This window comes from Halichoerus grypus, chromosome 6 (assembly GCF_964656455.1).
Source record: "Halichoerus grypus chromosome 6, mHalGry1.hap1.1, whole genome shotgun sequence".
Classification (NCBI taxonomy): domain Eukaryota; kingdom Metazoa; phylum Chordata; class Mammalia; order Carnivora; family Phocidae; genus Halichoerus; species Halichoerus grypus.
Genome location: NC_135717.1, coordinates 168587638 through 168612120, shown reverse-complemented (window position 1 = coordinate 168612120; position 24483 = coordinate 168587638). Strand labels below are relative to the sequence as shown.

Genomic DNA, 24483 nt, shown 5'->3' with positions numbered 1-24483 from the left:
GTGGGAGCCTCAAAGCTCACCACGGGACAGTCCCTGACTATAATGACTTCACGTCAGGTCCGGAGTGTCTCAGAAACCAAAGGCCACCAATGGATGATGGAGGCCGATTTATTAAATACCAGTCTACACTTATAGATATGCCTGAAATAATACTTGAAACCTGTCAAACTTTAAACTCAGCTACCCTTATGCCTGGACCTGACCATCGTACTTCTACAGAGCATAACTGTTCAGAGGCTATTGATCTCATCTATTCTAGTCAACCAGATTTAAAAGATGCCCCTATTGAAAATGAAGATGACAGTTGGTTTACTGATGGCAATAGTTTCATGGAAAAAGGAATAAGAAGAGCTGGGTATGCTATAGTGCTCACTCGTGCTTGGCAATTGCCAAATCTTTAATATTTTCTTTCTTTATTTTTGACAGAGAGAGAGATCACAAGTAGGCAGAGTGGCAGGCAGAGGAAGAGGGAGAAGCAGGCTCCCTGCTGAGCAGGGAGCCCGATGCAGGACTCAATCCCAGGACCCTGGGATCATGACCTGAGGCGAAGGCAGATGCTTAATGACTGAGCCACCCAGGCACCCCTGCAATTGCCAAAGCCTTAAAAACTAATATTTATACTGACTCCAAATATGCTTCCCTAGTCCTACATGCTCACAGAGCAATTTGGAAGAAAAGGGGATTATTATCGAGCCATAACTCCCCAGGGCCTGAAATTATTACTCTTCTTAAGGCTGTACCCCTATCAAAGGAAGTAGCTGTGATTCACCTCAAAGGACCTCAAGGGACATGACCTTAGAATCTAGAGGAAACAATTCAATAGACTGTGCAGCACAAAATAAACAAATGTTAAGTCTTTTATCAGTCTTAACTCCAATAAAGTCCTTAAGTCCAGGCTATTCAGACCAAGAAATGCACAGGACTGCCTTGTTAATAATGAAGGAAAAATCTTTATACCCAAAAATAACCAATTGAAGGTAATGCAGTGCTTACACCAGGCTACTGATTTGGGTAAAAAGGCCACGGAGGTGGGGCACCCGGGTGGCTCAGTTGGTTAAGTGGCTGCCTTCGGCTCGGGTCGTGATCCTGGGGTTCTGGGATCGAGCCCCGCATCGGGCTCCCTGCTCAGCCGGGGAGCCTGCTTCTCCCTCTCCTCTGCCTGCCTCTCTGCCTACTTGTGCTCTCTATCTCTCTGTCAAATAAATAAATAAAATCTTAAAAAAAGGCCACGGAGGTGACAAAAGCTTTGCTAAGAAAAATTGTCCCTAGATTTGGATTCCCTTGGTCCCTACAAAGTGACAACAGACTGTCTTTTATTGCACAAATTCAAAAGACGGCCCTCCAAAACTGAATAGCCCTCGATATTTTGACTGCAGTTAAAGGGGCCCTGAATTAGATGACTGTCTCCTAACAGGACCCAATGGCTCTCACTTGTGTCCATAGCCTCCCCCAGGCTGGAAGGCCGCTGTACTCTGGGGTTTTGCCTGGATGCACGGGCACATCGTTAAAACCCTTACCGGGCACCTGGGTGGCTCAGTCGTTAAGCGTCTGCCTTCGGCTCAGGTCATGATCCCAGGGTCCTGGGTTCGAGCCCCACATCGGGCTCCCTGCTCAGCCGGGGAGCTTGCTTCTCCCTCTCCCTCTCCCCCTGCTTGAATTCCTGCTCTCGCTGTCAAATAAATAAAATCTTAAAATAAAATAAAATAAATAAAACCATTACCAACGCAGCCAACCTTCCACATTTAAAACAGTGGTGGACACGTTCTGTGTCTCATTGGTATGACCAACTAACATCCATTTTTATTCCCTCTTTGGGACTGGAGGGTGTTTGGCACATGGAAGCTCTTAATAAGTACACGGTCAGAGCCCTAAGTGATACTCTTCAAAATAGAATGACATTAGATGTTTTAGCTGCTACACGAGGTGGAATGTGTGCTAGCATAAAAACAAAATGCTATGTATACGTTCCAGACGATCACAAAATATTTCTGGGTTTCTGACAAAAATACTCAAATTGGCTCTTTAAACAATCCCTCTCTTCCTCTAATGAGGGATTAAACTCCTGGACTGGAAAAGGATTTTTTGTCAACTATCACAGGACTCTTATTTGAGCTTCTTTTTTTGTTACACTGATCATGTTTTGCTGTTTTCTCCCATGTCTCTCCACCTGGTGTCAAGACTCCTTCACTGCCATAACTTCAAGCCAACAGATGATCTTCCCACTTAGGAAGAGCTACACATGCAGTCTCCCTTGGATTCAGCTGCCTCTGCTGTTTGTAACTCCTCTGTCTATTTAAGCCCCAACTGACCAATGTTGACCCATAGGTAGGGACATCTCTATGCCCCTATTCAGCAGGAAGAAGTTACAGATGAGACCTTCCACCCTCAAGAATCTTAAAGATTTAAGGATCAAAATTGTTCAGGGGGGGAATGATGTGGGAAACAAAGGCAGAAGAAAAATTATTAAATTTCGTTACTACCTACAGCCCATTGACAAGTCCGTGAAACAGGCAGAGTGACATTCCTCTAGGGACTCAACTGCTTCGATGTTAATACTTTGCTAAGGGCAAAAGGCAATCCTAGCCTGACCCCCACCCCACACACACACCACTACTAGGATCCTGTTAAGTTTACTTTAACATATAAAAATTCCTTTGTAAACTTCCTTTATCTCTAAACCCACCAAGATATGTTTTGGCCATCATCCCCCAAGCATATGGCCCACTGATACACATCTGAAGGGTCTCATGACTAAGGTTTTATTAGACATCAATCAATGACCTTTTCCCAACAATAGCTAGCTCCCTCAAGGTCCTAGAAACCTTGCTTCCAGGATTCCTTAGAGACTTACACTATCCCTAACCCCCTCCCAACTTGAAAGTCTATAATGGGCCACTCCTCATGACCCCAGTGCAGTTTCTGCCCACGGGTCCTGTCCCGTGTTTCAGTCGTTAATCATCTGCCTTTGGCTCAGGTCATGATGGAGCCCTGCATCGGGCTCCCTGCTCAGTGGGAAGCCTGCTTCTCCCTCTCCCACTCCCCCTCCCCCTGCTTGTGTCCCCTCTCTCGCTGTCAAAACACCTTTTTGCACCAAAGACATCTCAAATTCAATCTTGACCGCTGGCTCTGCACCCCACCCCACCAAACCTCACCTATATTCCAAAACCACAGGGATAACCTCTCACGTGGTAGTGCATCAGGGATAGGAAGCCCACCGGGCATTTGCCATGTGCTTGGCATTGAACTTGTTCTGCTTCACGCATCTCATGTAATCTTCACAACCCTGATAGGCTACGTGCTCTCATCCCCGCCCCCCCCCCGCCCCGCCTTGTAGAGGTATAGAAACCAAGGCTCAGGTCAGTTAACATGCACAAGGCCACACAGCTCGTTGCCCCCCACTCTGCAACAGATCTTTCTAGCTCACGAAAGAATGAGGAGCCCGATTCTTCTCTCCACCTCCCTCTGTACTGCTGGATACCATAGCATCCATCAGTCCCTCCCTCTTTCACCCTGGTTTTTTTTTTTTTTTTTAAAGATTTTATTTATTTATTTGAGAGAGAGAGAATGAGAGAGCGCACATGAGAGGGGGGAGGGTCAGAGGGAGAAGCAGACTCCCTGCCGAGCAGGGAGCCCGATGTGGGACTCGATCCAGGGACTCCAGGATCATGACTTGAGCCGAAGGCAGTCGCTTAACCAACTGAGCCACCCAGGCGCCCTCACCCTGGTTTTATTGATTCATCTTTTGAGCACCTGTGTGTGCTGGGGCTCACTGAGTTGGGAGCTGTTGGGAGGGCTGTGACTGGGTTTCACTGGGTTGGGAGCCGTTGGGAGGGCTGTGACTGGGTTTCACTGGGTTGGGAGCCGTTGGGAGGGCTGTGACTGGGTTTCACTGGGTTGGGAGCCGTTGGGAGGGGCTGTGACTGGGTTTATCAGTCACCAGCCCCCTCCTGTGTACTGAGCTCCCTGTTTGGCCCTGGCACTTAAGCGGTGTGCACTGAGGCCGTGAAGGTGAAGGAGGGGGGAGCCTGGGGAGTTGGTGGCAACCTCCTCTTCCACCCCCCTCCCCCAAACACACACACAGGCAGGTCCAGAGGGAGCAGAGGCAGCTGCCTTTATTAGGGGCCACAGCCCAGGGGGCTGCCTTTAGTCAAGGGCCAGACACTTGATCTTCATGTCGCCATCGGCGGCCAGGTAGTTGATGGCCTCCAAGTTGAGGCGGTTGGGGAACTTGAATAAGTATCCATCTGGCAGCTTGATGGTCAGTTCGGTCTCGTCGAAGGAGATGCACACCTGGGGGGTGGAGAAGGGCAGTGAGTGGTGGGGACCCTCGAGCAGGAGCCTGGGTTTTGTGGTGACAGCCGGCCGGCAGGCCACGGAACTTCCCCAGAGTGCTTTCCTCACACAGCCTTGACCACCGCCGGCTTCACGGCCCGGGCCTGCTGGGAGGGGGGCTGGACCGGGCCTGCTGGGAGGGGGGCTGGTGCGGGCTGGTGAGCACTGGCTTGGACACAGCAGGGGAGGGGAGGGAGGGGGCAGGGCGGGCCCTAGGTCTCTAGCCGCTAAAGCCAGCTCCGCCCCCCGCCGCCCCGCGCCCCTGGCCCCAGGCCGCAGCCCACCTCCATGACACTTCCAGGCAGGAAGGGGAAGGTGGACTCGCGATGCTCCACGCCCCAGGCCCCGGCGTCCCTGCTGTTACACACGATGGTGTTGACGTCCCCGAGCGCGTCGAAGCGAGGGTTGAAGTGCAGGCACAGGTTGTCGCTGTCTTTGCCCAGGTTCAGCGAGAAGCTGCGGGGAGCAGGGGGCACTGAGGCCTTCTCGGCCAGCTGCAGCCCCCTCAGACCGTCCAGTCCGGGCCACCAGCTGGGGGACTCACTGAGCGGGGAGGCTCTAGTTCTGGCCCTGCCGCTTCCTTGCTGTGTGACCTTGAGCAAGTCCCTGCCCTTCTCTGGGCCCCAGTGTCCTCATCTGCCCAACGGGGGCTGCCCCAGAGCGATCTCTAAGGGTCTGGCTGTGCTGACAGCCAAGACCCTTAGAGGTTACTTTGTGTCCCTTTGGTCAAGGACGGAGAGACTCCCTCCACATGGTGACCTCTGGGAGGGCAAGTGTCCTTGTATCTCTGTACTCCTGGTGCCCAGCATGACGACACACAGTGCTCAATAGCGGTGGGGCTGATAAGCGCGTCATCATCAAAAATGCATTTGCTGAGTGGAGAGATGTACCTACCTCGGAGGGTTGGGTAAGCACGAAAAGGATAGCGCACATGGCTCTTTCTAATGTCAGCTGATCATCGTCATGGTCACTGAAGAGACCCAGCATCTCACTTCCTCCACACAACCACCCCCCCCACCCCCCCACCCCCGGGAATCGACAACAGACTGAAGCTCAGGGCGGTTGGTTGACCGGTCCAAGGTCACATGGCTGCTGAGACACTCGGCAGCCTGCTGAGTGGATGATGAGTGAAGGAAGGAGGACCGAAGGAATGAAAGCTTGAGTGAGTGAAGAGCGCGGGACCGAGGGACCCCGAGGGCCAGCAGCCGGGTGGCGCCCCCATTCCCTCTCCCGGGCCCCAGAGCGGCCTCGGCTCCCTCCCACAGTGGGGGCGGGGCCAGGCAAAGTAGAGGCGGAGGCCGCAGCTGGTTTGGTTTAGGAGGCTCCGGCAGGGAGGGATGGGGGCGACTCTAGAGGGGACATCCAGACCCCGAGGTGGAAGTGACTCACCCAGAAGACTTCACCGCCGTTAACCCCCTCGCCGCCGGAGGGAGGGGCAGGGCCTGGCCAGCCACGCCCCTGCCAGAGGGGAGCGGCCCCGCCGCGCCCCTCCCCGCCCTCCCCCCCCCGCCCCCGGGCTCGGAGCCCCGGCCCCTGCCGCCCGCCACCCCCACCTTCACCCGCTCACCTCTTGGCTTCGGGGGCCACCTCGCCCTGCACTCTGAGGCACTCCCCAGGTTTGAGATTCAGGTTGCGGGCGATCAGACCCTGCAAAGATGACGAGACCAGAGTCAGCGAGGTTAGAGGACGCAGTGCCCGGGGGAGGGGGTGGGGTGGTTCCCACCCAGGATCCTCTGACCCCACCCGCGGGAAGCGTGGGGAATCCAGGAGGCCAAGTTCTCCGTGTGGTCCCGGGCAAATCGCTGCTCTCAACCGGGTTCATTTCCTGTCAACACTACCGAGGTTGTAGAAGGCAGAATCTAGAAGTTTTTGCGATACAGCGTGGGGATTTTGGATTCAGAGTGGTTTGGGAAATGGGGTGTTATGCTCCATCCCTTCATTTAATAGATGGAGAGAAGCGGACTCAGAGTGAGTGACACTGCGACTTGGTGGCGAAGACATTGAAGGGTCTGCCCTTCTGCTGGAGAGGAGGCGACCCCTGGGCTGGGAGATTCCCCACCATCCCCTTCTAGCCCCTCGGTACAGAGAGGCGCAGGGGTTGGAGAGGAGACCCTTAAGCGGCAAAGCCAGGCCCCTCTGCAGAAGGAAGAGTGAGTGGCCAAGGGCCAGAGTCAGCAGCCTGGCCGGCTCAGCAACAGCGAGATTGACCGCATAGCGTAACTGGTGTGAGTGGTTGCTTCTGCCAGAAACTTGAACCCTTTCCCTCGAGACCTGCAGAAGATTCTTGCCTCCTTCTCTCCCCCGTAGCACCCAATCTCCCGGCATGGAGAATGTGTGTGTGTGGATGGGGGTGGGAATTTCCCAGCCCCCACCTGACTGGCCTGCACGGAACCACCCTCCACCCACTAACCCATGCAGGCACCCTCCCGGCAGCCTGTCTCAAGTCCTGGCTACTTTTCAGAGCTCTCTAGAGCAGAGGATGACTCTGCCCTGGCCCAGTGACTGGGGACAGCTGCAGGGGGGGAAGGGACAGGAGGCTCTCCGGGGTGAGGAGTGGGGAAGGGACAGCGGCCTGGGTATAATCAAAGTGCTTCCCTACCCCACCAGTTTGCCACACCCTTCTCTCTCCCGGTTATCCGAGAACTGCAAAATGTCAAACCTTGGCGGAAATAACTGTGCTGTCAGACCCCGGAGGAACTCAGATAATTCTTAAGCCAGAGAGGGCCTTTGGGGACCATGGCGCCCACCCCCATTTTACAGACGCGGCCACTGAGGCACAGAAGGCACTTGTTCGAAGCCACACCCCAGGGACTAGAACCCAGTTCCCCATCTGCCCCCACTCTCCCCGGCCGTCTGCCCCCACGCCATCCCTGGGCCTTGGCGCGGGGTCCCCACACTCACACAAGCCATGACTGAGGACCGGAGGATGTTCCCGCGAACTGCCGCACCAGCTGCCTCACGACTCTACGGGAGAGATGGGCCCCCGGGCCGCTCCCACCCTTTTAACGGGACCAGGCTCCGGTGAATCCCGCCCCGCTGGAAGCCCAGCCAATTGTAAGCCAGGACAGGGATGGGGGGGGCCCACTGGAGGCGGAGTCCATGGAATTTTGAAGCCGTTCTAGAGCAGAGGTGACCAATCAGAGTGGCAAACCCCCTTCTTCCTTAACCCCTCCCCCAGGGTCCAGGCTCCACCTCCCATTCCCCTTCATCCCTCCCCACCCCCACCAAAAGAATTGTGCTGTGGCAGGGCCTGGGGGGGTGTGGGGGGGAGCCAGTGGAAAATAGTTTGAGGATGAGTTAGGCACGAGAGTTGGCGGGAAGGGGACCTAGGGCCAGCAGGCCGAGCTCAGGGGGTATCCAGAGAAGATGGCTGAGGGGAGACAGGTTCCTTCAGGGGATCAGAGCTGGGGTTCATCAGGCCGCTCCCTGCAGGGACCAGGGCGTGGCCTGCACTGCAGGCTCAGCAGAGGACCCAGGACCATTAACCCCAAGGCCCTGGCCCCACCCGGGCCTCCCCGGAAGCAGGGGTTGTGGTTTCAGCCCACGCTCCTCGCTGGTGCTAAAGAAAGGCTGGGCCAGGTGCCAGGCCTCAGGCTGCCACTGGGGCTCAGGCCTCAGGCTTCATGCCCCAGGCCTCCTGAGGGGCCTGCTGGGATCCTCCAAGAGCTCCTGCCTGACAGCCTCTGGCCTGAGTCTGGCCTGAGAGGGGGCCCAGGGTAGGCCAGGCCAGGAGGGGTTGGGGTTCCGGCTCTGTGCGCCCCCTCCCTTCCACTCTCTTCATATCTCTCTCTCCAAGGCTAGGCACGGCCTTTCCTTTCCCTGTTCACTGAGCAGATATTTTCCTGAGCCTCTACTATGTGCCTGCCCTGAGCTGGCCTGTAAGGATTCAAAGAGGAACCCCATGGAGTCCCTGCTCTCAGGCAGCCCGCTGCTGGGGCAGGACCTGGCTAATTAAGTAGCATGATGCTGGTTCTAAGGGAAGTCATGAACAAGCACTGTGGTGCAATGGAGACTGTCCAGACTGTGGGCCTTTGTTTTTTTGTTTGTTTGTTTGTTTTTTAAGTTTTTATTTATTTATTTGAGAAGGGGGGAGGGGCAGAGGGAGAAGGAAAAGCAGACTCCCTGCTGAGCAGGGAGCTCGACATGGGCTCTGTCCCAGGATCCCGGGATCATGACCGGAGCTGAAGTCAGATGCTCAACCAGCTGAGCCACCTAGATGCCCCAGAAGGATGGGTGAAGAAAGAGGGCCTGGCATTCCAGCATGAGCAAAGGCTCAGATGTGAGAAAACATAGGTCCAGGGCATCTGGGCATGGCTGGAGTTTCAAGTATGTTGGGGAAAGATGGGGCATGAGACTGGGAGGCCAACAGTATCTGGATCAGGAAAGGCCTCATTAAAGGGGCTTAGCCATTGTTTTGGTTTTGAGGGTTGCTGGGGAGCCATAGAAGGTTATAGAGAAGGTGAGTATTGAGGGCAGACATGGGCTGCAGGGAAGATCACTGTAGCAACAGAGTTGAGGGTAGGTGGGTTAGAGGGGTGCTCACCTCATACCCAGGAACTAGGAGGAGAGATAGGTGTGGGGAGCACTGGGCAAGGTGGGGCACTTACTAGGAGAGATGTCACCGGGACCTCCTCCTCCACATCGCCATCTCCCTTCTGAAATTGCCAGCACTGAAGAGGGAGGAAGATGTGGACCAGGAATGACTCACACCTGGAAGCCAGGTCCTCCACTGTCCCCCACCTCCGCAGATGACTGAAGCCCACCCTCACAGAGGAGGTGTGGCGGGGAGTGCACTGGGCCTGGAGGCAGGCCCAGAAAGGAGGCTGGGCTGCCCCCTCTCCGACCCCCTCACCCCTCCTCCAAGACCAAGCCTCAGAAACCAAGCACAGCTCTTTCATTTTTTCCTCCGGGGCCTCCCCTAAACCTCAACATAGGGAGGGGTGCGTGGAGCCGCTCTGGGGCTTTTCCTTTGTGCTTCCCCTCCAAGTGCCACAGACACCCTCTGCCTGAATCAAGGAATGGGGGCATTTGAGGAGTCCTGACCAAGGAGCAGGGATGGTGCAGGCCCGGTCCCATCCCGGCTGTTGTTACGTGGGGCTGGCTGGCTGTTCCGGCCTGGTTGTTGAGCTCTCAGCGCCTCAAGAGCTGCTCCCGGGGCGCCTGGGTGGCTCAGTTGTTAAGCGTCTGCCTTCGGTTCAGGTCATGATCCTGGGGTCCTGGGATCGAGCCCCACATCGGGCTCCCTGCTCCGCGGGAAGCCTGCTTCTCCCTCTCCCACTCCCCCTGCTTGTGTTCCCTCTCTCGCTGTGTCTCTTTCTGTCAAATAAATAAAATCTTAAAAAAAAAAAAAAAAAAAGAGCTGCTCCCATGCTTCCCCCAACCTGCAGGACAGGCCCATCATCAGGAAGTGTGTGCTGTTGGACGAGGGGCGGCTTTATTCCCCAGGGTCTGGCCGGCTGAGGGCCGGTAGAGGGGTGCCACGGCATGAATAAGCCTCCAGAAAGGCCCCTTTGGGAGTCCCAAGAGTTGGATTCTGGTCCTATCCCTGCCACGCCGTCCCCAAGTTGGCCTCCCAGTCTGGAAATTGGGGAGGTGAAACCCTGCTCTCCTACACAAGGCTAGTCCAGGGTGGAATTCATGTCTGTTGTACGAAATAGTGATTACTTTTTTCGCAGTCTCCGAAGGTTTTGGCTTCCCTCTTGTCTCTTTTCCTAGGCTGAGCTTACCTTCCTGGGGTCCACACCGCTGGGAGGTCTCCCTCTCACCCCTCCCTACCTCATCGCCAACAGTCCTCTCCTGCCTATGCTGGAGCAGGGAGTGTCTCCGGCTTCCCGTGTCCCCTGTAACAGGGACCATGGTTTTCCTGGGTGACAAGGTTCCCTGTGTGCACCCCACCCCCACCCGGTCCTCAGGGCCTCCTGGGGTGGCACCCATTTATCTGCCAGGCCCTGTGCAGATAAGTGGGCACCTTATCTCCTTGCTTTCAAACATTACCTCATTCCATCTATGCCTCCCCCAGCCCCCACCCCCCAAGCCCCCCACCCTCCCTCACCTCCCAACCCCCTTACCCCCCCCCACCCCTGGCTTCATGCCTGTCAACTGGAATGCACTGCACAGAGAAGCTGCTCCGGGCCCTGAAATGAACCTGACGTTAGAATCAGAAGGGAAGACAAGTCCTAATCTGGGAGCTGCCTGGGTGTGACCGTGGCCAAGGTCCTTGAACTCTTGAACCTGTTTCCAGGCCTGGAAAGTGGGAACATTACCATTCACTAACAGTTGGTTGGAGGACTACAGAGGTGATGTGGGGGGGGCTCAACATTCGTCCTCTCGTGTGCACCCCCAAGCCAAGGCCCCCCCCCCACGCTGGGACTCTCCTCCTCCCTCACTGCCCTGCAGCAGAGACAGCGAGCTCTCTGGAATTCCTTCATCCTATAGGCTGGACCTTGGCGGCTGCGGTGAGAAATGAGCTCAGCACCCCTACACGGGGGATCCAGGCCAGTGCGGCCCTGCCCTGCCCGCGGGAAGGCTATGCGTCCTCCAGCTGGCAGTGGCTGGGAGGGCTGCCGGGCCCACTGGAACACCATCCACACCCCTCAGCCAACCTGGCTGGCCCAGGCGGGGATGGTGGGGGGATCAGAGCCAGCTCCAGAGCCCTACAGGTCAGAGCAGGAAGGGACCCCCGACATTCCCCACCTGTCCTGCTCCCTCATTTAATGATGCAGAAACCACCCAAAGAGGCTGGTCACTTGGCCAAGGTCACACAGGGAGCTAGGGCTGACCTGCTTTCCATCTGCTGAGCCAAGGAAAGAACACTGTGGTCCTGGGATACCTGGACCTCAAAAAAAAAAAGATCTTTTCCTCTTGCTCCATGAAGTGTAGAAAGAACTGGGGAGGGGGGAGATGACCCCCAACCTCAGGCACTCTTCCAACCCCCACTTACCTTGAGCATCCGTTTTTCCCTCCTGTCTTTGCTGCGCTGTTCCACCTGCCCAGACAGCCGCCTCCCCAAACACAGTTGCCTTCTGTCACTTTTGCCTTCCCACCCGCTGTCTGTCCCCCTTCTGATTACAGGCCCTCACTCATCTTTGGGGAGCTACCTCTTCTCTCATACGAGGTCTGGGTGGGGTCTTGCCATTCATTAGCCCACTAGGGCTCGGGCATGAGTCTTAATTTTTTTCATGTTTTTCTTTTGACATAATTATAGACTCACCGGAAGCTGAGAGCTTTTTAAGAGCTTACAAAATATTTGAGACCTGAAGAAAAAAAATGTATTGGCTCCAAAATATTAAAACTGCAAAGCTGAAGTCAATCAGCATTTACGGCACTTAGACTTAAAACCTGGTAGTCATGGAGGGGCGTCTGGGTGGCTCAGTTGTTTAAGCAACTGCCTTTCACTCAGGTCATGATCCCGGGGTCCTGGGATCGAGTCCCGCATCGGGCCTCCCTTGCTCTGTGGGGAGCCTGCTTCTCCCTCTCCCTCTGCCTGCCACTCTCCCTGTTTGTGCTCTCTCTTTGTCAAATAAGTAAATAAAATCTTTTAAAAAAAAACAAAAACAGGGGCGCCTGGGTGGCTCAGCCGTTAAGCGTCTGCCTTCAGCTCAGGTCATGATCCCGGGGTCCTGGGATCGAGCCCCGCATCGGGCTCCCTGCTCGGCGGGAAGCCTGCTTCTCCCTCTCCCACTCCCCCTGCTTCTGCTCCTGCTCTCGCTAACTCTCTGTCAAATAAATAAATAATAAAAATAAAATAAAATAAAATAAAAAAATACAAAAACAAAAACCTGGCAGTCATAAAAGTGGAAACATTTGAGAACAATTTTCAAGGGTTGAATTTTCTTACTTCCAAAGTGTGTCCAAGTCTTCCTAGAGGTTGGGCACTCCTACCTTAGATCCCCCTAGTCCCATCATGTCTAAAACAAACATATAGGGGCACCTGGGCGGCTCAGTTGGTTAAGCATCTGCCTTTGGCTCAGGTCCTGATCCCAGGGTCCTGGGATCAAGTTCCGCATCGGGCTCCCTGCTTGGTGGGGAGTCTGCTTCTCCCTTTGCCTCTCCCCCTGGCTTGTGTGCTCTCTCTCTCACTCACGCTCTCTCAAAATAAATAAAATCTTTAAAAATATATATAAATAAAATAAAAAATAAAACAAATGTATAAAAATACGTCAAAAATGTATAAACAAAAAGCCCACATATATTTAATGTGGAACTTCCAGGAAGTGGGTGCACTTTAATGTTTTCTTTTCTTTTTTTTTTTAAAGATTTTATTTGACAGAGACACAGCCAAAGAGGGAACACAAGCAAGGCGAGTGGGAGAGGGAGAAGCAGGCTTCCTGCGGAGCAGGGAGCCCGATGTGGGGCTCGATCCCAGGACCCTGGGATCATGACCTGAGCCGGAGGCAGACGCTTAACCAACTGAGCCACCCAGGCGCCCCATTTTAATGTTTTCTATAAGGTGCCCAGGGCCTGTATATCAGGAGAGTTTTTGGCGGCGAGTAACAGAAACTCAAAGGAAATCGCTTTAAAATTAAGGGAAACTTTTGGGGCGCCTGGGTGGCTCAGTTGGTTAAGCGACTGCCTTCGGCTCAGGTCATGATCCTGGAGTCCCTGGATCGAGTCCCGCATTGGGCGCCCTGCTCAGCAGGGAGTCTGCTTCTCCCTCTGACCCTCCCCCCCCATGTGCTCTCTCTCTCTCTCTCTCTCATTCTCGCTCTCTCAAATAAATAAATAAATAAAATCTTAAGGGCGCCTGGGTGGCTCAGATGGTTAAGTGTCTGCCTTCGGCTCAGGTCATGATCCCAGGGTGCTGGGATCAAGCCCTGCATCGGGCTCCCTGCTCAAGTGGGGAGCTTGCTTCTCCCTCTCCCTCTGCCGTTCTTTCGACTTGTGCTCTCTGGCTCTATCTCTCTGTCAAATAAATAAATAAAATCTTTAAAAAAATAAAATAAAATAAAATCTTAAAAAAAAAATTAAGGGAAACTTTTGGGGCGCCTGGGTGGCTCAGTTGGTTAAGCAACTGCCTTCGGCTCAGGTCATGATCCTGGAGCCCCAGGATTGAGTCCCGCATCGGGCGCCCTGCTCAGTAGGGAGTCTGCTTCTCCCTCTGACCCTCCCCCCCATGTGCTTTCTCTCTCTTTCATTCTCGCTCTCTCAAATAAATAAATAAATAAAACCTTAAGAAAAAATAAAATTAAGGGAAACTTTCACATAACAAGTCTGGAACGAGGAGGTCTCCATGGCCATTAATTCAGTGGCTCCGATGAGGGAACACGGGCTGAAGACTGAGTTATGATCAATCATGTCTATGTGATGAAGGCTCCATAAAAAAAAATCCCTAGGGGTGCCTGGGTGGCTCAGTCGTTAAGCCTCTGCCTTTGGCTCAGGTCATGGTCCCAGGGTCCTGGGATCGAGCCCCGCATCGGGCTTCCTGCTCAGCGGGAAGCCTGCTTCCCCCTCTCCCACTCCCCCTGCTTGTGTTCCCTCTCTTGCTGTGTCTCTCTGTCAAATAAATGAATAAAATCTTAAAAAAAAAAAAAAAATCCCTAAACTATAGGGTTTGGAGCTTCTGGGCTGGTGAACACATCTACGTACTGGGAGGGTGACATACCCTAACTCCATGGGGACAGAAGCTCCTGGACCTTGTCCTTCACGTCTCTTCATCTGTATCCTTACATATCATTTGTTATATAATAAACCAGTAAACATAAATGTTTCCCTGAGTTTTGTGAGCTGTTACAGCAAATTATTGAACCTGGGAAGGGGGCTTTGGGAATCTCCAATTTATAGCCAGTTGGTCAAAAGCACAGTCCCAGCTCTCCTGGGACTTGGGGGGGGGGCACCTGAAGGGGGGTGGGCAGGGAGTCTTGTGGGACTGAACCCTTAACCTGGGGGCCCTGCACAAACTCAAGGTAGTGCCAGAATTGAATTGAATTCTAGGACACCCAGTTCGTGTCTGCCTAAAACTACAGACTCGCTTGGTGCAGAAACCCCACACATTTGGTGTCAGAAGTGTTCTGTGGCTAGAGGAAACAGTTTTCCCTTTTAGTTGGCGGAGAAGTGGGATTTGCTAGAACCGCCCAGGCTCATGGAAACATGTGGTTTGGGAAGAGAAAGGGAGGGCAGGGAAGAGGAACCTTTGATTCCTGGGTGGCCACGTAGCCACGGGCAGCTGTGCCGTACTCAGTTACTAATGGTAAAAGTTACCGATGGAATTTAGAGATGGCTCCAACTCCTGGGGACTTGGGATTACTGGACACGTAAGGAAATGCGAGCAAAAAAAAAAAAAAAAAAAAAAAAGCCACGTATACCATCCCCTGGTCATGGTTATCTGTAATAGCTAAAATGAAATCAAGAGAGTGCTGGGTGGGACGCTGATGCTCGACCAAGTTCAGATTTCAATGAGTCTGAGCTTCAGCCCTTAGCCTCAAAGCCACCTCCATAGGAAAAAATTATGCAGTCAATAGAAATTCCCTCTAAGGCCTCTGGTCACCAAGAGGGGAGTCAACGTGGGGGACGGCAAAACCAGGAAACTATTGAAACCAGGGAGTAGAGTGGGAAGTTGTTTCATTTTGTGGATTGGTGGCATCAGCTTCCTGAAATACTACCTGGGAATCCAGGGGAAGGGCATATAGGTGTTTATTGTGCCGTTCTTGCACTTCTTCTATCCATTTTATTTAAACTTTTCTGGGGAAGGGGCACTGGCTGGCTCAGTTGGTAGAGCATGCGACTCTTGCCCTTGTGGTTGTGAGCTTGAGCCCCATGTTGGGTGTAGAGATTCCTTAAAAATAAAATCTTTTAAAAAAATTAAAAAGTTTGGGGAAATGGCCCCCAAAGTTCTTCCCATCTTTCTGCTCTGCTACCTGAAGCAGAGTCATGAGGGGAGAAGTATGTTGGGTTGGCCTCATGGTCATAGAATGGCTGCAACAGCTTCCACACCCAAAGCCCAGAGGAGTGTTTCCCTCCTCCATCCAGGGCCTTCTTTAAAAGTGAGGCAACTATTTCCAGAATCTCCCAACAGACCTCCCCTCGTGTCTTAGTCAGAAGTGTATCACAAGTCCATGGTTAAATCAATCACTGGATGGGGGGGGGAGGGATCAAATAACCATGATTCAAGCTTTAAACCAATCAAGAGTCCCTCCCCAGGACTGAGATGCCTCCCCCTTCTGATTCACAGACCACCATGTGCTTCCTTCAAGGAAATCAGGTTTCTGTCCACAAGAAAGGTGGCTGCTAGGACCAGAGTGGGGCCAGGGAGGCGGGCATTCACCTCCTCCGGGGGGCACATGACCCAGGCTGGCCAAGAGCTCTGCTCTATCCCCTTGGACACAGGTTCTGAGATGGGCATGTGACATAAGCCGGGCCCACGAGAGTCAGCCCTGGGATGTGGGCCGGATGAGGCAGCTCAGCTAAGAGAGATATACCTGGGGAGGGCTGGACCACCTCACAGGGGCAGCCAGGGAACTCCCTTAGGCCTTAGCCGCCTGAGCGGAGTTCCTGGCAGAGCCAGAAGTCTCCAAGAGTGAAAAGAGGACTTCAGGATGCAGCCAGGCTCCGTCACGCACTCCCTCTTCGCAGGAAGAGTCACACTGCAGAGCATCTCCCAGACCTTGCAGTCCCACCCCTCATTGCACGCTTGAGGGAAGAGGTTGAGCAGGAAGGCCTTGTGCAAACTCCTGTCAGTCAGGCCTGGAACAGCCGGGGCCTCTCCCCACGAGGCTGCCCTCAGCCAGCTCACAGCACCCGGGTGAGGGGTGCCTGAAGGGGAGAGGTGGGGCCGCAGCATCTCACCTGAGCTCCAGGAGAGCCGGGATCTCTTTCCCCTTCAGTCTTGGCAGAGTGGGGGCTGCAGCCTCCTGGATCAGCCAACATAAGTTCAAATCCGGCCTCAGGAGATCCCGCTTTCTAGATGTGTGCCACTGGTAAGTTAGACCCACGTTTCTGGAGCATCTTTTTTTAGGTAGTGGGGCTTGAACTCAGGACCCTGAGATCAAGAGTCAAAAGCTTAACCGACTGAGCCAGCTAGGCGCCCCCTAACACTGCATTTCTGATCCTCATTCCCCAGGTGGTAAAACGGGCCGAGTACTACAAGCTCGCCGTCTTCTGAAGGACTGAAACAAATTGGTATTTAAAGCCCCCATGAGGCACAATGTGCCATCGAGTTAAGGTAGTAAGTTCTACACACAGAAAATGCTCTGGTCCTGAGGTGGGTCATTTCACGCAGGGGAAGGGTGCACCGGGCCAGTTCTGTGGAGACTGGGCGCAGGCAGGGGGTCCTCCTCCCACCCCGCTGCCCACACAGACTTGAGCCCACACAGACACTCCACTCGCACTTTATTAAGTACGGGAGGACTGGTTACAACAGAGGTGGAAGCGGTGGGAAGGGCCAGCCCCCACTCCCACCGTCACTGGCACACGATAATAAATAAATAAATAGCTGGGGGGTGGGCATGGTGGGGGGAGGTGGCACAGCAAACACGGACAGCACAGGGAGGGACACAAAAGCCCCGCCCTCCAGAGCTGTGGCCACCACCAATGCTGGCCTGGTACCATCAGCAGGGAAGGGTGGGGGCTCCACTATGGAAGCCCCCAGAGCCACTGCGTGGCCCCCCAGATCACTATCTTTGTGGAGGAGGGGTGTCTTCAGCCCTTGGACCCTTACTTATTGACAGACATCTGGACCCCAAGCTGGTCCAGTCAGATCCAAACGGTCAAGGGGCCACGTCTCTGACTTCTGGATTGATCTCCTCAGGATCTAAGAGACCAATGAGTCATCATTACTCCGTGTTCTGATTGGTCTCACTCAGGACCAAGGACATGAAAGGATCATTGCCACTTAGCCTTCTGATTGGTCCACTCTGGCTTCAGAACATCAAAGGGTCACTGTCACTTTAGGTTCCCAATGAAACCCCTCAGGACAGACCCATCAATGAGTCACTCTTGCTTAGCCTTCTGACTGGTCCATTCAGGGCCCAGGAGGGTTAGTGGTTACCTAGGCCTCTGATTGGTCAACAGGAACCCAGGGCCAGGGCTCCAGGGGCAGAGAGAGCTCTAGAGGCAATCCCCACCCCCACCCCGCCCCAGGAGGGACTAGGGGATTAAGTGTTCAGGGTTGGGGGAAATCTTCAGTGGGCATCAAGGCCCAGATTTCAAAGAGGGGAGGTCACAGGGGAGGAAATAAGGCCACCTGGCTGGGTCAGGCCAGGGCGAACTGGTGGGGGACGGCGGACCGCTTCTGGAACAGCAAAGAGTGCCCAGCCACCACTGGGAGGGGATGTGAGGGCCCTAAAGCCTTCCCTGGGTCCCAACCCCACCAGGCTGCAGAAAACAGGGCCCAGGAGCCTGCAGCTCTTGGCCCCTTGCCTCCATCTACGGGATCAGGGTGGGGTAGGGATGGGGCTGCAGTGCCGGTCACATGGGCTCAGTCCTCCAACCCCTCCATCAAGTCCGCGATGCTCTCCACATAGTAATGGGGCACGAGGTCGAGCTGGCCAGATGCCAGGTAGGCCTGGGCCTCCTCCAGGCGGGAGACGCCTGTGAGCGTGAGCAGGGTGGTCATGCCACAGCGGTGGCCGAAGAGGATGTCGGTCTCCAGGCGGTCGCCCACCATGAGCGTGCGGGCGGGGTCCACGCTGAAGTGCTCGGTGATACACTCGAACATGTAAGGGCTGGGCTTGCCCACCACCAGGGCCTGGCGGCCAGAGGCTGTCTCCACGGCAGCAGCCAGGCTCCCGGTGCCTGCAGGGAGATGGAGACGTGGTCAGTGCTGAGTGGCAGCAGGGAAGGCATCCCGGCTCAGACGCTGGGCTTCCAGGGAGGCAGCTTGGCGTGGGGGGGGTTAGATTAGGCACTGAAGTGAGTCAAAAGTCTTCCAAGTCTTACTGTAGTGGTTACAGGTATAGAGCCTGAAACCAGAGGCCTGCATTCAGACTCTGTCATCTCCACCCTTCTTAGGCAGGCCATTTCCCCTCTCTGTGCCTCAGTTTCCCCATCTCTAATATGGCCCTGTAGGGGCTGAATGAGCCACACTGTGTGTAACTGGGCCTGGCTCAGTCAGTCCTTGGAACAGGGGGATCCAAGTCAGGCCTACCTTCAAAGACGTGCTGCGGCACTGCAGGGGCAAGCGCATTGGGAAACAGAAAAGCAGATAAAAGTGCCTGGGAAGCAGATAGAAGCTGTGGTTACTGCTGCAAGACTGCGGGCTCCTGGCAGCAGGAAAGGGCACAGCCCTCTTAGACGCGGCAGGGCACAGAAATGTTCGCGCCTCGGCCCCAGTCAGCCTCGGCGGCCGGGAAAGTGATCACAGGGAGAGAATTCAAGCCGGAGACAAAAAAGCTACATGCCTAACGGACAGCAGTAACTATAATAAGCAAAACTGTGAATGCACCCAAGTATTTAACAATAGGAAGACTGTTTAGAAACGGACAGCCCTGACTCTCAGCCCAGGACCGTCCTGCCCCCCCACACAATGAGTCCACTGTGTCCGTCCCACAGGCCCGTCTTTGTGCCGCAAGGTTCGGCCTTCACGTTAATGTCCCTGAACAAACGATGATGATGAACACAATTTACTAAGCACATTCTAAAGTGCCAGGGGCTGTGCTGGCTGCTCACGGAAGCCCATTTTACAGATGAGAAAGCTGATGCTCAGTGCCATTAAGTAACTTATCCAGGGTCGCACAGCCTAATAATGGCAGAGACAGGGTATGTGTCAGGTGGGTCTGACCCAGTCGTGCACTGGGCCAGCTGGTACTGGCTTGGGAGTGCTGAATGTTTCATTTTCAGGAATTCTGTGAGCCCGTTGTTAAAGCCACTATGAAAAAGTCAACTTATATGAACTTACGGTCTAATTATGTTTAAAACAAAGGTAATAAATTCTCAACGTTCATTACTTCCTAATTATTTTGCCATTATCTGTGCTCTGGAGATTATTTACATCTATAATGATGGAAATACTATATAATGGTGTGCACAAATCTTCCCAACTCCACGTTCAGTGACTTGATGTTGGTAGCGTGAACCTTGCTATGGTGGGAGTATTTACACCACAGAGATTGGGAAATGGTATAGATCACCCCCCCCCCCAACCCTGTTATTAAATCAAAGCTACAGAACGGAAGAACGGGCACAAATAGCAAGAGTCCTCAGCCTGGCCAGCCCCCAGACGAGGAGGAGGAACTTCCCCAGGGTCACGGGATCAGGGCAGAGCTGACCCAGAGCAGAGCAACGCTGCTGCGAGGTTCTTCCTGACATCTGACCTAGAGCTTGCTTGCTTGTTTTCTTGATAACTGGGTAGGGAAGAAAAGCCATTTGCCCCGTTGGTTAAAAATTCCTTCCAGGATGGGAAGGGCTCAACTGAGTCACCCCAAAGTGTTTTTCTCCCCTCCAGAACGGTCTCAGCTGCATCAGCAACTTCCTCTCCCACCAGGACAGAGCTGATCACCCTTCGCCCCCCATGTCCCACTCTATGCACTCAGCTAATATTTACTGAGGCCCAACTACACGCCAGGCACTCTGCTAGGCACTGGGCATACAGCAGGGCAGGCGGCACGGATCCCTACCCTAGCGGCGTGAGCATCCTAGCAGGGGCGCCGAGGAACATAGCTCTGTCCTCAGACCACTCTTATGCCACTTCATTTAACGTCCTATAATCCAGGGCGCCTGCGTGGCTCAGTTCAGTGTCCGACTCTTGGTTTCAGCTCAGGTCATGGTTTCAGGGTTGTGAGATGGAGCCCCACGTCCAGCTCCGTGCTCAGCTCAGAGTCTGCTTGGGATTCTCTCCTTTTCCCTCTCCTTCTGCCCCTCCGCCTCTGCACCATTCCCTGCTCTTATGCTCTCCCTCTTTCTAAAATAAATCTTTTTTTTTTTTCCTAAAGATTTTATTTATTTATTTGACAGAGAGAGAGACAGCGAGAGAGGGAACACAAGCAGGGGGAGTGGGAGAGGGAGAAGCAGGCCTCCCGCGGAGCAGGGAGCCCGATGTGGGACTCGATCCCAGGACCCTGGGATCATGACCTGAGGCGAAGGCAGACGCTTAACGACTGAGCCACCCAGGTGCCCCTAAAATAAATCTTAAAAACAAAAAACCCCAACATCCTGTAATCCAAGGCTGACACATGTTTTGGTGGTGACATATTCCTCAGACAGCAGGCACTTCTATTTGCCAGTTCAAGTGGCTGCCATGTGGCAAGAAGGTAAACACACAATTTAGGAGACCCACGAAGGAGGCATTGGGGTGAGAGACTTGCATTCTTTCAGATTTTATGCATATCGGGGCCTTTATTAATATTTTTATACCACTGTTTCAAAGCCACACCATTCAGTTGTGTACGAAGACAACAGCCGTGTTGTAGCTAAGCCTCTACCTCCCCCTCTAGGTCGTGGGAAAGATCAACAGGGCCTGCGACACAGCCAGGTGGGGGCAGAGGCATATAGGCAGGGCCTGGCCTGTCCCCAGCTCCTCCACACCACCCTTCCTGAGTCCTAGGGGGCCTCTTAATCCACAGCCTTAACCTGAACTTCATTTGAAGCCTCCAGGGAGAAACTCACTTTTCATAGCATGGCCCAGGACAGGCGGGAGCTGCTGCAGCCGAAAGCCCTGACCAGAGCCCTCAGTTTGGATTTTTGTGGAAACTGGAACATGCAGCAAGTAGGTCTGCAACAAAGCGAGGACAGAACTAGCCTAGAACTATAGATTCCCAGCCTGGAATCGGTTCTGCCATGGCCCAAGCCCTGCTCCACGTTTCATCCCCTACTGCCCTGTCCTGCAGGATGCCTCCTCCAGGAAGCCTTCCCAGATCCCCTTGGCTCTACGCCCTTCCTGCCACCCCATCACAATACTGTGTCTATTCCTCAGTCAATACCAGCCCCGTTCCCCCAGGATTTGGTATCAATGACAGTCTAAATCAGTGGCCAGGGGCGCCTGAGTGGCTCAGTCGGTTAAGCGTCTGCCTTCAGCTCAGGTCATGATCCCAGGGCCCTGGGATCGAGCCCCGCATCGGGCTCACTGCTCAGCGGAGAGCCTGCTTCTCCCTCTCCCTCTGCCTGCCACTCTATCTGTGCTCTCTCTCTATCTCTCTGTCAAATAAATAAATAAAATCCTTAAAAAATAAATAAATAAATAAATAAATCAGTGGCCATCAAGGAGGGAGTGAAGGACATCTGTCCCCACCCTCAGGCTACTGACTGGGGTACTGACTTGTCCACTCGCACTTAGCACTGGCAGTTAGCTTCTGCTACCATCTCCTCTTGACTAACTCAAACCCTCCAAGATGTAGGAGCCTCCACCTGCTCCTCCCTCCTCTGCAGGCCTGAATACCCAGATGACAGCAGTAAAGGGTGCCTTGGATGGGGGTGGGGTGGGGGTTGGGGTGGCCACAAGAGGGCCACGTTCAGGTCCTCCTGCTCTTGGGCAGCTCAATTCCCCTCTCTCAGCCTCAGTTTCTTTAACTGAGAAATGGGACATCTCCAGAGTAATTTAGAAACTAAGTAAGAACAAACAGCAAGGTACTTCATAAAGCTCTGTAACAACATAAGAGGGCTCTGGACACAACCCACACCTACTATGTGCCCGGCAGTCACTCGATCACTCTCCCCTGGGAGGAAATGGCATGGTGAGCCTTCCCATTTTACACCCAGGACAGCGATGCTCCGAGGTTATGTAACTTAAGATTACTGAGCCCTGGAGCTGGAACTGGAACTCAGGTCAAACTCCATCCACCTCCTATGCTCCTCACACACCCGCCTACAATCGCCAGCTGCCAATGGTGTTCCAACAGCTCAACAGGGGGAATAATCCTTCCAGGCTGTTTCCAACCCTCCGACCTCAACCCCTGATTGGAGAGTGGGACAAAATGACAGGGGCCGCTGAGGCGGGTTCAGGAAGGCCGGGGCTGGGAGTCCGCCTGCAACCCCCTGAACCACAACGGGCCTCTGTTTTCTCATCTGTTAAACGGGGGCCCTACTACTGCCCCTCAAGTGGTGGCAGTTTCAAGAATTACCAGACGTGGCCATGACAAAGCTCGCCTGGGCTCTTGCAGGGTGGGAACCGCCCTCGCATCTCTCCGCGTCCCCACCTGTCACCTGGAGACACCCCTTCTTCGCCCCTCTCCCCTAGGCGTGGAGGGGAGAGCGCAGGTCGCCACCCCACCTCAGTTTCCCCGCCAGCCCCGCGCTCACCGGGGGTCCGGCTGCCATCGCTGAGCGGGTGCCACGGGTCGCGATCGGTGGCCACGAGGAGGCAGTCGGGGTCGCGCAGGTGCGCGCACGCCTCGCTCAGCTTGGCGAAGGAGAAGTGCTCGTCGTAGCCCACGAGCACGGCGCGCACGCGCGGGGCCGCGCCCGGGTCCTCGCCGGGGTCCCCCGCCAGGCGCAGCCCCGCGGCGCGCAGCTCGGCGCGGAGCCCCTCGCCGCCCAGCACGAACACGGCGCCCGGCGCGCCCGGCGGCCCGGGGAGGCGCTGGCGCAGCAAGCGCGCGGCGCACAGCGCGGAGCTGAAGACCTGCTCGGCGCGCAGCCCCCCGAAGCCGAGGCGCGCGAAGCGGAGAGCCAGCTCGGGCCGCGCGCGCCGGCTGTTGTTGCTCACGAACAGCGCCGCCTTGCCGGCCCGCGCCAGCCGCTCCAACAGCTCTGGGGCGCCCGGCACGGCGCGCTCGCCGTTCCACAGCACCCCGTCGCAGTCGAACAGGATCCCCTGCGTCCGGCCCAGCACGTCGCGCAGGGCCGCGCCGCGCAGCCGCTCGCAGCGCGCCATGCAGCCGGCTGGCCGCCCGCACCCCCGCGCCGCGCCGCTCTCCCTCTGCGTGCACGGCGCGCTTGCCCTCAGCCCGCCCCGTTCCCCGCAGCGACCAATCGGCGCGCCGGAAGGGCCACGGGGCGGGGTCACGGCCTGGTCCGCGGGCCAATGGGGGCGAGAAGAGAGGAGAGGAGCGAGGCCTCCACCTCACGGAGCGGGGAGAAAAGGGTCAATCTCGGCCGCCGCTGAGGGGAGGAGACCAATGAAGACCTAGCCTTCGCCCCGCCCGCTAGCTCTGCTAGGCCAGTCGCCGCCGAGTTTCAACCCCGACTAGCCAATTAAAGGATGGACTGACGTTCTTCTTGGCCAATGAAGAGTTACGAATAGAAAATCTGGAGCGATTAGCCTCCCGTGCGCTCCCCAGCCAATCGGAAGCTTAGGAGAGCTGGTTGCTAGGAGGAAAACAGATGCTAAGGGAGATGTTGCCTTTGGGTCAAATCTCATTGCCCTCTGAACCCTGGACGCTCCAGTACTGAGCAAAGTCCCGAGAAGCGTGTCAGTATGATGATGGGAGAGAGGCACATAGTGTCTTCTCGAGCGCGGGGGTCCCTGGCCCAGACCAGTCGTTCTCCACGCTGGCTGGTAGAGTCCCCTGGGGAACTTATATTTTGAGATTTAATTTACATACAAGTAAGATGAGCAGATCTTAAATGTACGGCTCGATGACTTTGACAAACGCTTTTTAAAAATACCAAAGCGTGGCTGCACCCCAGAGATTCTGATTTAATTGTTTTGGCTGGGGCCGAGATATTTTCGGTTTTTGTTTTGTAATTACCCAAGGCCAGGGTGGAGAGGCACTGGGTGGCCAAGCTGCTAGAGGCAGCCAGTCACTAAGCACCCTGGGGACTGAAGGAGCCAGAGCAGTAGCCAGTTGCCCAGGGCAGCGATTGGGGTGACTTGGCTGCCTCGGTCCCCACCTGGGGAGGCATGTGTCACAATTCCAAGTTGTCAGCCAACTTCTGAGAAGGCGCTGAAGACCTGACCTCCAGGAGCAACCAGAGCTCCGAAGACCTGGGGAAAGCCACCCTACTCCGTCCCCCCTCTCTGAGGCTCAAATAATTCCTGTTCCCCAATGCCCTGGCCTTTTGCTCCTGTCTCAGGTAGTCTCCTTAGCTTGGAATGTTCTTCCTTCTTCCCTGACTTTTTCACCTCGTCAACTCCTAAAAGCCTCTTTGAATCACCTTCCACGAAGCCTTCCTGTGCCCTCCACACACAGTCTGGGTTAGCTTGTCAGCCCCTAACTGGCTTGACATGGGTTCCCAGTGCCATTACACTTGATTCTGATTGTCAGCTCTCCTGCCTATCTGTTCCCAGGAGCTCCTTGAGTGTAGGGCTGAGCTGGGGGCCTGGCCCAGGGTCCAGCACAGAGC

The 24483-nt window shown here is 54.8% G+C and overlaps 2 protein-coding genes across 2 annotated transcripts; both read right to left on the bottom strand.

Moving 5' to 3' along the window:
- Window positions 1–4088: 4088 nt before the first annotated feature.
- Window positions 4089–7371, bottom strand: LGALS1 (galectin 1). Its single transcript, XM_036102166.2, has 4 exons — window positions 7234–7371; window positions 5900–5979; window positions 4617–4788; window positions 4089–4290 (listed from the first exon to the last, which is right to left on the bottom strand). The coding sequence occupies exons 1-4, from the start codon at window positions 7240–7242 to the stop codon at window positions 4144–4146; spliced, it is 408 nt and encodes a 135-aa protein (XP_035958059.1). The 5' UTR covers window positions 7243–7371; the 3' UTR covers window positions 4089–4143.
- Window positions 7372–16639: 9268 nt separating this feature from the next.
- PDXP (pyridoxal phosphatase) lies at window positions 16640–23138 on the bottom strand. Its single transcript, XM_036102165.2, has 2 exons — window positions 22498–23138; window positions 16640–18060 (listed from the first exon to the last, which is right to left on the bottom strand). The coding sequence occupies exons 1-2, from the start codon at window positions 23069–23071 to the stop codon at window positions 17744–17746; spliced, it is 891 nt and encodes a 296-aa protein (XP_035958058.1). The 5' UTR covers window positions 23072–23138; the 3' UTR covers window positions 16640–17743.
- Between the last annotated feature and the right edge of the window lie 1345 nt (window positions 23139–24483).